This window comes from Nanorana parkeri, unplaced genomic scaffold (genome assembly GCF_000935625.1).
Source record: "Nanorana parkeri isolate BGI_ZX_2015 unplaced genomic scaffold, ASM93562v1 scaffold617, whole genome shotgun sequence".
NCBI lineage: Eukaryota > Metazoa > Chordata > Amphibia > Anura > Dicroglossidae > Nanorana > Nanorana parkeri.
In genome coordinates this window covers 545,505-559,190 of record NW_017306885.1, presented here as the reverse complement: position 1 = coordinate 559,190, position 13,686 = coordinate 545,505, and the positions used below count along the sequence as shown (strand labels likewise).

Here is a 13,686-nt window from a genome sequence, read left to right as displayed (position 1 = left end):
TGTTTAACATATAACTTTGGATAACTTTGGTTACTAAATATGTTGAGGTTAACATGATGCAGAAATGTTTGTTGTTTTACTATATTAGATGCGGAAGTATACTGTGTATCTCTTGTTTTGTAGGCATGTTGCACACTACTCAGAAAAAAATGTTACTGCATGCGTTGATGAATGGGGCATTTCTTTTGTTTACATGCTGGAGTTATCGGTAATAGCTAGAGACTGGTTATTTGGTAAAGTGTATCAGTGTGTGTGTGTGTGTGTGTGTGTCTGTGTGTCTGTGTGTGTGTGTGTGAAGATTATTATGAAGATGAAGATTATTTAGTTTTTTGAACACTCCTAATTTATGTATCTCAAAGAGTCACAAAACAAGAATTGCTTATGACAGGCAGAAAGTCACAGAATAAACATTTATATCAAGAAATATAAATTGTCATTGTCTATGTACGGCTTCCTGACTCAGTTGATTAATGCTGGAACACATGAGAAGTGACTCCTTCATTCTATCATCTTAAAACTAGGAATGAGGGGAAGACTGGGAAAGGGTTAGGGCTTGTTCACAACAAATGCAGACCAGAGTTGCATGAGTTTCTGCACATGCAGTGCAGTGTGTTTTGCCACACTTTTGTCGTGTTCCGGGCTGTTTTTGTAAAAACCAAAAAATTATTGTATTTTTCTTTAGCCTAAAATGGGCTTTCAGTGCATTCCAGGGCATTTGCATGCATTTTGTATGCGTTTGCATGCGTTCCAGAGCATTTCATAGAAGGAAAAATAGGGCTTTCTGCAGTTTTTTTTACATGCTCAGGAACCGAACGCTGCAGTGTGAACCAGAGCCCAAAATACCATTGGAATACATTGGACACAGTTGTGATCTGTTCTGTAACTGTTCTGCTCTGACCCTGCTCTGCGCTTGGTGTGAACCAGCCTTTAGGGAGGAGGAAGGGCCTCAAAGCTTTGTTTTTAGGGGATTTTTAAATGTTGTAAATATTAATTTCACTTCAACAAATTAAAATACCTTTTTTTTCTACATTTTTTACCCTAACCCTAATTCTGCACATAAAGGAATGGACACCTCTAAATAGATCATAAAAGCAATAGTAAGGAGATAGTAAGGAGAGCAGCATAGATGCAAAGAATATTCATAGTGTATGAGACATAATATTACCTGACGCTGTATAATTCCAGTCATAATAAGATAATAACATATAATTAACTAATATCATCAAAAATCCAGAGAAAGTTAATATGTTTGGAGCAATCCAAAGAGGCACTATCTAGAAAAAAGAAACATGAAAACTGATAAATGCATAATATTAAATTACTTGATAAGAACACATAACTTTTTTTATTTTATTTCAACACACATGTTAAAATTAGTATTTTAGGCATGAAAACTACTCAAAACCTTAAAACGTTATGTATAACCTGAACTGTTTTTAAAACCTATATTTTTAGTAAAAAGATATGCTAAAACTAACTGCAATGCACACTAGCACAATATAATTCACATTTACTGGCCGTGTCGAGGAAATAGAAACCAAAAGCAAAAAAATACAATGCTCTAAATTGTCTACAGGCAACACTATAAAAATCTTTTCGGTTGATTTCAGCCGATATACGGCTGAAATCAGCCGTACCAGCCTGAAGTGAATAGCCGAACAGTGTTCGGCTCACTTCACTTCTGATCGGTCATTCACTCGGCTGCCCTCGGCAGCTTTGTGAATAGACCCCTTAGTCTTTGCCATTCTTACTCCCTTTTGACTATCCTGAAGGCAGCATGCCATCCTGAACTCCTGGCATCGTTCCCGAGTGTTACTCGGGCCAGGAATTGATTGTTAAAAAGGTTACCTTGAGTAATGTTCATGGATAACTGTTTTTGCATTGAATTGACACACCGAGTACCGGTGAGGATTAACACCAGGTGTTGAAAAGAGTATTGTGTATTTACAGTGAGAACAGATTTGTAGTTATTATTTCACATTTAGGATCAAATTTTATAGGCTCGCTCTTTCATATTTTTATTATTGTACTAAATGTAGAGATTTGCAGATTCGCCACAAGAGAGCAATAGAATAATTATTATAATTACATGACCTCCCTACTTGACAACTGTTGCAATAAGATATCGGCTACACAAGGAGTGTGTTGTTTTGAAAGGGTTAGGTGACTCATGGACTTGCAATGCAAGAAGGAGCAGTAAAGTAAAACATCATTGTTGTAAGGCAAAGCAGGAAGTAAAGGCTGCATAAATAGTGAGCAAATATATAAATAACTTAAAATGTTTACATAAAAACAAGGTTATTAATACAATAACAAAGAAGGACATGATTAATATATAAAAGGTAATCTCTAATACATATATATCTAAAAAACCCTGAAAAGACTAGACTTCCCCTTTAAGCAACTATTACACCTGGCTGATGGGTGAGACAAGTCATAGATGTTAATATGACTTTTCTCGATGCCCAGTGGGCATTTCCGCCTCCAGGTAAATTTTCTATTTATTTTCACCGCTTTGGTCTATTGCAGGGGTAGGCAACATCGGCACACCATCTGTGATAAAACTACAAATCCCATCATCAACAAAGTTTTCATTTTCAAACCAACTCAGACCTCCCCATCCAATCTGAATGCCTGCTGGGACCCCAGTACACAGCAAAGGTTCCTGCTCCACCTAAAACTAAAACACTGGCACACAGACAAGGATCTTCTCCAAATATCACTTTATTGTAATTCTGCATAAAAACAGCAAAGTAGCTTACATGTTCCAGCCCAAACCCTGGGCCTTAGTCATAGTTTACACCTATGAGCAATAACCGTACAGTATATACTCGAGTATAAGCCGAGTTTTTCAGCCCATTTTTTTGCTGAAAAATGCCCCCCTCGGCTTATACTCAAGTCTGCGTCTCAAGCTGGTCAGGTTTCTTCTTACTCACCTCGCCGCGTCGCGTCACTACTGCTCCGGTGGGCGGCGCTCCGAGCGGGGTCATCTGGCAGTCTCCGGGTCCTAATTTATGTAGCCTGAGACTGCCAGAGACCCCGCTCGAAGCGCCACCCACCGGAGCAGCAGTGACGCTCGGCGAGGTAAGTAAGAAGAAAAAAAAAAACCCCCACAGCGGCCAGTCAGGAGCAGGGGAGCAGGGATTAGTCAGCGGCGCGCTAGTCAGGTGAGAGGAGCTCCAGGTGGGGTTGTAATTTAGCAGGCAGGCACCTCTAAGTCAGCTGAATTAGGACCCCACCTGGAGCTCCTCCCACTGGACCAGCGCGCCGCTGACTCGTCCCTGCTCCGTAGTTTTGATCGATCACCGACACACACACAGTAATTTTATTGGTATCTATCTTCATTTTGTACATTTACCAGTAGCTGCCTCATTTCCCACCCCCGGCTTATATTCGAGTCAATACTTTTTCCCAGTTTTTTGTGGTAACATTAGGTACCTCGGCTTATATTCGGGACGGCTTATACTCGAGTATATACGGTATGTTTCCTAATGATTATTCTTGGATAATGTTTGACCAGGGTATATAGAATAAAGGTCCTCTTTTGAAAAAAAGAAATAATCTTACCTGTACAATTTTATTCCATACATGTTGCAATACATATACAGATAAAGGATTTGTGTCCACTGCACTATACTGAAAAGAAAAAAAGAGTAGACATTATTACATTTAAATTTATATGTATGTGTGACTATGTACATATATACTTGCAGATCCAGCAGCCAGATCCTACATTTGGTTTAAAAAGATTATAAGAGATGTTTTATCCCAGGTCCTAGGGAGGGGGATCATTATTAGGGATTTTATTTAACTATCTACATCCTTTGCATCCATATATACTGGAATTACATACATTGCCTAAAATACATAAGGATTCAGTGTCACCTCCATGGAGACCCATGGTATTTGGGATTCTAGGGATTTCTATATTTATCTCCCAATAGTTATGGAACATGCAAGGAACAAGAGCTTACTTGAAAGATACTCAAGATTCCGAGTACTCTGAGGTAACACCAGATACTGTATTAGCGTTTATACATCAATTAACAATGAGAAAGGTCTTACAGTAACAATATCACAGTAACAATATCATTATTTTGTTCTGACAAGTATACAGAGGTCCAGATTGAAATGCTCCGAGAATCATTTAGTTTGATTTTGCAAAATGATGACTTTTTCTTCTAAGACCAATTTTATGTTTGCAGTGTATAGCAATGGGATCCAAAGTCTCCCTGTCATCATATGCAGGGGATTTTATTAATGATTTTTCCAATGATGTAATGTAGCCACTGCTCTAAGCTCGCTGCCGTGATGGACTACAATCTCATTACATATAAGTAAACTAAACATGAGATTGTAGTCCATCATGGGAGCGAGCTTGGGGCTCTGGCTACTTTACAACACACACAGGAACCATGGGGAACAAAAGTAGCCACCCTCCAGAAGGCAGTGTCAGCCTGAATTCAGAGATTTTATTATTCAGACAATTTTAAGCAGCACTTTTTTTACATACAGCACATCAGTCTCTGTCCTCAAGCAGCTTACAATCTAAGGTCCCTATCTCCCATGCATACATACAAGGGCCAATTTAGAGAGGAGCGAATTAAGGATTTGAGTATCTACAGACGAGTGATGCACAAATAAGTGTACAGCTCCGTGCTGCGTGCACGGCCGTATCTGGCAGCTCCCGAGAAGGACAGGTGCTGCGTGTGATTAGTACGCAGCCCCAATCTTTCTCTATGGGACTACGCAGAGAATATCTTTCTCTATGGGCCGTACACTGCCCTTCGCTCACCCCAAATGCAGGTACGTATGGGTGTGGGTGTCCCGGCTCGGACGCAGACAGGATCCTTCCTGTCAGCGTACAATTACGGACACCCGCACGGACATGCAGGGCGGGTGAGCGTAGCGTGGCGTACAGCCGCATAGTCCCATAGAGAAAGACAGGGGCTGCATACTAATCACCTGCAGCAACTGTCCTTCCCGTAGAGAGGCTTCATGTATTTTTAGGATTTAACTCCTGAGTTTAGTGTCACTTTAAACAGCTCCACACGGGGGTTGCTTGTTTCCAACTATTAGATTTAAGCTGAAATTAAGATTAAATTGTTTTCAATTCAGATTTATTTGTCACATACATAATCGTACAAGTATGACATGCAGTGAAATGCTTACACGACTGCAAAAAAGAGGGGGAGGAGTAAACAGGTAAGGGGAAAAAAATCTAATATATATAAAATATACATATAAAACATTTCAAATTTACATTGACAAAAGAGAATATAAGTATTAAAAATTAAATATTAAAAATTATTAAGAATTAAATTAAACTAAAAATGCAAACTAAAATACAGTATGAATTGTAAAGTGTGCGGGTGCAAACAGCAGCAATACGGGGTGAATGAATTAAGATGTTGACCAGCAGTGTATTGACCATTCTTTTAAAGTGCAGATGTGCAGTAAATGTGAGTGTAAGAACATTAGTCTAGTCAGGCAGTAAAGTGCATGTCTATATAAAGATCTGGTTGAGAGACCGTATAGCCTGAGGGAAGAAACTTCTCCTCAGTCTCTCTGTGTTGGCCTTTAAGGAGCGGAAGCGCTTCCCAGACCTCAACAGAGAGAAAAGTCCATTGTTGGGATGGCTGAGGTCCCTCACGATCTTCCTGGCCTTGGTTCAGCACCGCTTGCAGTAGATTGAATTCAGGTCAGGGAGCTTAGTACGGATGATGCTCTCAGCCGATCGCACCATCCTCTGAAGAGCTCGTCTGTCCTGCATGGTGCTGTTCCCAAACCAGGTTGTGGTGTTTCCCGTCAGGATGCTCTCTATGGTGCAGGAGTAAAAATTCCTAAGCACCCTAGCGGGCAGTCTGAAGTCTCTCTTAGTAAATGAGGCCCAATATGGTAAATAGTTTAGGACACAAATTCTCCATCCTGTTCTTTTCTCTTGCTTAGAAGTACTGTGATATAGAATGTATAGATGTTAGCCCTTTTAGGTCTTTGGTGATCATTGACATCAATAAAAACAAAAATCTGGATAGGCAAAATGTATAAATACAGATGATGGCAGAGCTACTATAGTGTTTTTAGGGGGTAAAAAAGTGCAGTAGTAGTTGAAATGTTGACTTATGCCAAATGATTGAATGTCAGGGAATGGTTAAAAAGAACAACTGTGCACTGACTCCCAGTGATTTCAGTGTGGAACTTTAAGTGTATCTAAGGCCAGGGTTATACAATAATAAATAAAAAAGTTTGGCATTAGAAATACTTTCAGGAATTTGAAGTAAACACTTATTTCTCATTATCATGCTCACATACCTTTTCATTTGGCTGTAACCATGTTTGCCCTCATTGTGATGACATCTCATTAAAGGAGAACTATGGGGTTCTATCTTTTTTTTATGAATGCATTCCTTAGGCTAAATAAGTAAATAATGTAATTTACTGTAATTTACGGATCCGATCAGCAGGGATCTCCAGTGACATCATTTACCATATATGGACTTTCCGATTTGTAGTAAATGCTGAAGAGAGAGAGAGAGGAGCTGGCACACGGGGACGTGCAGGTAAGGAGAGAGCTGCTGCGCATGTCCATATATTCGTGGACGCGCAGCAGCTCTCAAGAATCACTGTCAGTCATCAGTGGGGAGGATCCCGTCAGATACGTCGAGATGTCTTCTCATTGCGGCGCTTAGCCCCGCCCACCACCTAAAATAAGGTTTTACAGCCTTCCTGTGCATTTTGGCTAATTACAGTAAATTACATTTACTTATTTAGCCTAAGGAATGCATTCATTAAAAAAAAGATAGAACCCCATAGTTCTCCTTTAAACCTGCAGTGATTTGGCTGCTTATTTTTCTACCCTACTTATCCAAGGGGACGACGGATGACACTTTTTTCATTAGCGTGGTTTCCCGCACAGAGGGCTTATGATGCAAACTTCAGTCAATATCTGATTTTTTTTTTAAATCATGCCAATATAGAATAAAACCCTATAAAATTCACAAGGCACTGTTTCAAGAGCAACTGGTTCTTTAACCCCTTAGCGACCAGTGATGTACATAGTACGTCATTGGCAGCCGTCCCCTTTAAACAGACGCCGGCACTCTGTTTACAATTGTAAAGCCCGCTGTCGGTTTTACAATAGAAATTATTCTGGAGGCTCAGCTGCTGTCAGATCGCTTCTACAGGCCATTAAAGTGCCCCCTGCCCACCTGATACCACCGCCGTCTTTCCCGGGCTCTGCTGCCTCTAGTGCGGGCCCAGGGTGTCGGCGGGAAGCTGGGAGGAGAGCGGCAAACGTCCATTCACCGATCTCCTCTCCATTCTATGGGACCGGAGAGATGCAGATTGCATCACTTCCAGTCCCTGAGTTGTCAGTGATGGGCTCCTTAAGGCAAGCAATAAGCTATTGAAGTGCAAACTGCACTTCTAATTTAAAGCGGAAAGGTGATAGTAGGGGTCTTTTGGACCCCCATTGTCACCTTAAAGAGGACCTGTCACCACCAAAATGCTATCACACGGGGGGCTTGTAAGACCCTCTATGTAATAGCAATTAAAGTAATTAAAAAAAAAAGTTTTACAAAATAAATTTAAAAATAAAATACATTTAAAAATAATTAAAATGTTTTTAAAAGTCCCTCGCCCCTGCAAGCACGCGCATATTCACGTAAATGGGTGTGCCTACGTACAAAAACGACGATCGCGCTACACATGCTGGTTATCCCTGCGCACGCCAGAGTGAGGGCAATAATTCTAGGGCCAATATTTATACGTATCTCTGAACTGATGACATGTAGGGGCACTTAAAGCATCGTCTATGGATGTTTTGGGGTACTGAATTTTGTCGCTGTTTCACATACGCGTACAATTTTTGACCTGGGCAAGTTGGGTATCTATTTACTCGTTGTAACCTCATCTTTTAAATGGGTAATATATTGTGTTTTAGGGTACTAAATTTAACTTAAAAGCATTTTTCACTAAATTTATGGGTTTGATAAAGATTTGCTCTAATATCTTGCAACATCAAAATTTGCAACTGCTGCCATTTAATTCTACAGGGTCTTGGCTTTCAGAAAATATATAATTTTGGGGGGTTGTGGATTATAACATGTGTGCAAAAAACGGGAAAAAAGGCCCTGGTAGCGAAAGGGTCCTTAAGGGTTTAACCTGATAAGCAAAGTAAGGTGGCTACATTTTCACTTAAAACTTCCAAGCTATCTTCTGTGAACTACAGAACACCTACCCCCTATGTAATAGCAGTGAGGAGAGGGGAGGTGTTTGTAATCTAAATAAGTAAAGCAGCCTAGGCTGAGGGTGCTTCTCTGTAGATATAGTGCAGTAAGCGACTTACATTTTAGTTTTTGGGTTTAGATATGCTTTAAAGCTGTAAGGGTTATGTTCAGCTGTACCATCTGCTCTCCATATCAGAGATATGAAACAATAGTGTTATCTGCAACAATAATACTGAATGTTTGCCTTGTGATGCTAGGTCTGTGAGGTTTACTATTAACCGACATACGTACCAGGAGGTGCAACAAGACATGCTGCGATAAAAGGCAATAAATGATACTAGCAGAACAAGTGTCCTTGTCATTAGCCAGAGGAAAAGTGTCCACCCACTGCATTCCCCAAGAGCTCTGTCTATTGATTCAAGCAGGTTATAGTGTTATGAGATAAGAAATAGGTAGAAGGGGTCAATATAGTAGAAAATGAACACATATATAAGAACATACTATTGCATCCAACATGTATACAATATTCACATTTTTACTTGCCTACTGCAGATCCAAACACAAACTAAAGATAAAGAGCCTAAAAGTCAACATGGGCCTTACATATGAGAGTCTGAATGAAAAGCTTTTATTTTATAGACAACCCTTGCAGTGTGGATTGAACAAGCTTGGATGTTTAGCTGTAGTAGAGATAACTAACAGTTCCTTCAGAAAGTTTTCTTCATGAGGCCCTGTAAATAACAAAATATCACTGTATATCACTGACATCACACTGTGTAGCTTTAAAATGTAACTTCACCTGCTGGGCAAAAAAACATCATAAGGGATATACACTGATCAGCCATGACATAGCCACTGTTAGGTGAAGTGAATAACATTGATTATCTCATTACAATGGTACCTGGAAGTGGGTGGTATATATAGGCAGCAAGTGAACATTTTGTTCATGAGGTTGATGTGTTGGAAGCAGGAAAAATGGGCAAATATAAGGATTTGAGTGACTTTGACAAAGGCCAAATTGTGATGTCTAGATGACTGGGTCAGAGCAACTCCAAAACTGCAGCTCTCGTGGGATGTTCCCAGTCTGCAGTGGCCAGGACCGACCAAAAGTGGTCCAGGGAAGGAAAACCGGCGATGGGGTCATGGGTGGCCAAGGTTCATTGATACATGTCGGGAGTGAAGGCTGGCCCATGTAGTTTGATCCAATAGAAGAGCTACTTTAGCACAAATTTCTGAAAAAGTTAATGCTGGCTCCAATAGAGGTGTCTGAACACACAGTGCATCACAATTTGTTGCATATAAAGCTGCATAGCATTAACATGCTGCCCCCTGTCCATCACCAAAATGCCTACAATGGGCACATGAGCATCAGAACTGGACCACAGAGTAAGAAGAAGGTGGCCTCAGCTGATGAATCACATTTTCTTGTACATCATGTGGATGGCCCGTGTGTGTTGCTTACCTGGGGCAGAGATGGCACCAGGATGCACTATGGGAAGAAGGCAAGCTGGCAGGGCCATCATGATGATTTGAGCAATGTTCTGCTGGGAAACCTTGGGTCCTGCCATTCTTGTGGATGCTACTTTGACAGCGCCACCTACCTAAACATTGTTGCTGACCAAGTACACCCCTTCATGGAAATGGTCTTCCCTAATGGCAGTGGCCCAATTGAGCATCTGTGGGATGCGCTGGAAAAACAAGTCTGATCCATGGAGGTCCCAAATACCTCAGCATACCTTTAGAGGTCTAATGAAGTCCATGCCTTGACAGGTCAGGGCTCTTTTTGGTGGCAAAAGGGGAACCCACTCAATATTAGACGGGTGGTCATAATGTTATGGCTGATCATTGTATATGTTTAAAATATGGTAATAGCTGCAATGCTGAACACATCCACTGGTAACTTACTACCATATCCTTCTCTGTTCTGACATCACTGCCGGGATTATACAGGTACCATCGGGCAGAAGATCTCCCTGACTAATAGTACCTAAAAAGATTACTGAGTGTTGAAACACTTTGCGTCCCAGCACATGATAACCACCAACACTCTGCAACGCGGCTCCCCAGGTATGCCATGAGAAAGTCTTGCATGCAGGGCCAGATCGATGGAGGAGCCCTCCGCACACCTCACAGCAGTCCCGGCCAATAAGCAAAGAGGTGCTCGTAATGATAACCACGGATGGCACCGTGCAAACACAGAACAAAAAAGCAAATCACCAGCACTCAGTAATAAATAATAGAAGAGCTACTTTAGCACAAATTTCTGAAAAAGTTAATGCTGGCTCCAATAGAGGTGTCTGAACACACAGTGCATCACAATTTGTTGCATATAAAGCTGCATAGCATTAACATGCTGCCCCCTGTCCATCACCAAAATGCCTACAATGGGCACATGAGCATCAGAACTGGACCACAGAGTAAGAAGAAGGTGGCCTCAGCTGATGAATCACATTTTCTTGTACATCATGTGGATGGCCCGTGTGTGTTGCTTACCTGGGGCAGAGATGGCACCAGGATGCACTATGGGAAGAAGGCAAGCTGGCAGGGCCATCATGATGATTTGAGCAATGTTCTGCTGGGAAACCTTGGGTCCTGCCATTCTTGTGGATGCTACTTTGACAGCGCCACCTACCTAAACATTGTTGCTGACCAAGTACACCCCTTCATGGAAATGGTCTTCCCTAATGGCAGTGGCCCAATTGAGCATCTGTGGGATGCGCTGGAAAAACAAGTCTGATCCATGGAGGTCCCAAATACCTCAGCATACCTTTAGAGGTCTAATGAAGTCCATGCCTTGACAGGTCAGGGCTCTTTTTGGTGGCAAAAGGGGAACCCACTCAATATTAGACGGGTGGTCATAATGTTATGGCTGATCATTGTATATGTTTAAAATATGGTAATAGCTGCAATGCTGAACACATCCACTGGTAACTTACTACCATATCCTTCTCTGTTCTGACATCACTGCCGGGATTATACAGGTACCATCGGGCAGAAGATCTCCCTGACTAATAGTACCTAAAAAGATTACTGAGTGTTGAAACACTTTGCGTCCCAGCACATGATAACCACCAACACTCTGCAACGCGGCTCCCCAGGTATGCCATGAGAAAGTCTTGCATGCAGGGCCAGATCGATGGAGGAGCCCTCCGCACACCTCACAGCAGTCCCGGCCAATAAGCAAAGAGGTGCTCGTAATGATAACCACGGATGGCACCGTGCAAACACAGAACAAAAAAGCAAATCACCAGCACTCAGTAATAAAGATGAATATGTCCTTTTTATTGGACAAGACGTCACAGTGATCCAAAAAGCCGACGTTTCGGGGCCGCGCAGGGTCCCTTCCTCAAGGCAGAAAGATGTGACCTTTTTTTTTCTTGTTTTGCATGCAGGGCCTTCTCATCCCAGGGACACAAATCATTCAACGCAGCCAGCAGGCTGTAGTTTAGGGACCATCATCCCTTTTTAATTTGTTTTTATACACTGTTTTCATATGATAATATGTTAAACTTTTATTTTCTAGGTAGGCATTAATGTGAATGCAGTTACCTGTCAGAAAGTATAAAAGTGGTATCTTTAAACATCTAAAAATGTTAATTATGCCTAAGCAGTTTCTTCGAAAAACATAACTTAACCACCTCTCGTCCGCAGCCGTTGGTAGACGGCCGGACGGGAGTCTTGTAGGGGCGGGAGGGCGTCTTGAGATGTCCTGCCCCTCCCCCGGCTCGTGAGCGTATCGCGCTCGCTTCTATGCGGCTACGCTGCTAAAAAGTTTCACATGCATGGTATCCCCATACTCAGGAGGAGTAGCAGAATGTGTTTTTGGGTGTAATTCTAACGATGCCTATGCTGTGTGTTAGCTATATCTTAGTAATTGATAGCTTTGTGTAAAAAAATATTATTTTTTCTTCACATAGTTGTCAATTACTAAGATATATCTGGCTAAAAAATGGCTAAAAAATTAAATCATCAAAAAACTCAACATGCCTCTTAATACATGCCTTGAAGTGTCTGGTTTCCAAAATGGGGTCATTTTGTGGGTGTTTCTACTGTCCAGGCATTATAGGGCCTCAAGAATTGCAATAAGCGGTCAGGGCACCAGGATTGATACATTTCAAATATATATACTGTAGTCTGTGGACTGTATAACTTTCAAACACTGTACTTAATATACCCGTATTTTTTTTTTTTACCAAAGACATGTAGCAGAATAAGTTTTGGCCTAAATTTATGAAGAAAGATAATTTATGTGCAATTTTTCATTTCTTAACATAGGGAAAACTGTTTTTTTTTTTTAAATTTCGGCAATTTTTCCTTTATATAGTAAAAAATAAAAACCCCAGTGGTGATTAAATGCCACCAAAAGAAAGCTCTATCTGTCTCCAAAAAAGGGTATAAAATTAATTTTGGTATGGCGTTGCATGACGGAATAAATGTCAGTCAAAGTACAACAGCGCTGAATACTGAAAAATGGCCTGGCCAGGAAGGGGGTGAAACACCCTGGTCTTCAAGTGGTTAAAAAACAGCAGCACGCTTCCTGTGCCAGGAGTCTCATAGCTGTATATCTACAATGTGAGAGGCAGCTGTATATATGTTGATAAGCATCTCCCTGCTTCATTCATTCTGTGGCTCTGTGCTTCCTACACCTCTCATATCGCTTCTTAATCATTACTTCAACAAGCATATACTGTATATTTTCAGTATAAAAGACATTAATACTAAAAATGTAGTGCACACAAACACAATATAATGCACTTTTGTTTGCAAAAATTTTGTTGAGTAGATAGATAAGAAACATGTCAAGCCTTTGAATAGCAAGTGCCTGCGAAACTGCAACAACAAAATGCCATACTCAAATAGGTGATGCTTTAAAAGCATTTACAGCACATCCCGGATAGGGGGATTTGGCAGATAGCAGGGAAATCAGCAGATAGTAGAGGAGCTAATGTTTCTCCTGTTATATATCTATTGTTTTGTTTTTTTTTTTATTCTGGCAGCGGCCGCCGTCAGAATAAAAAACAAGAGATAGCATGAATAGCTAGGCTGCTATTGGCCATTTCAAATTGCAACAGCCAATAGCAGGTTGGCTATAATACCCATCCACTGCTGCTCCAGTTCCACCCCTGCTGATTAACAACAGCAGTGGATGGGTGCAATAGCCAGCCTGCTATTGGCTATTGCAATTTGAAATGGCCAATAGCAGCCTAGCTATTCATTCCCCTGCTATCTGATTTTTTTTTTTTTTTCTCTGCAGCCGGCCACCGGTAGAATATAAAAAACAAATACAGATAGCAGGTAACAGCAGATAGCAGGGGATCCTGGAAAGGTTTACTCAGGTTATCTTATAGTGGGAGACTTGGGATATCTGCTGTAAGCCTGATTTACCATTCGTTGCAAGTCAAGGGCTCCTGACATTTCTTCATTATGAACAATAGACACTGACATGGAATCTTGTGAG

At 41.1% G+C, this 13,686-nt stretch overlaps 1 protein-coding gene across 1 annotated transcript in view; it reads right to left on the bottom strand.

Annotated features, from left to right (window-relative positions):
* The window catches only part of LOC108792229 (ethanolaminephosphotransferase 1-like), a gene marked incomplete at its 5' end in the record, with an annotated part of 28,204 nt that extends 15,009 nt beyond the window's left edge, over positions 1-13,195 (bottom strand). The window contains 3 exons of the mRNA XM_018562963.1: positions 1,166-1,274; positions 3,568-3,652; positions 13,167-13,195. Coding sequence (XP_018418465.1) covers positions 1,166-1,274; positions 3,568-3,652; positions 13,167-13,195 — 223 coding nt within the window. The remainder of the gene's footprint in view (positions 1-1,165; positions 1,275-3,567; positions 3,653-13,166) is intronic.
* Between the last annotated feature and the right edge of the window lie 491 nt (positions 13,196-13,686).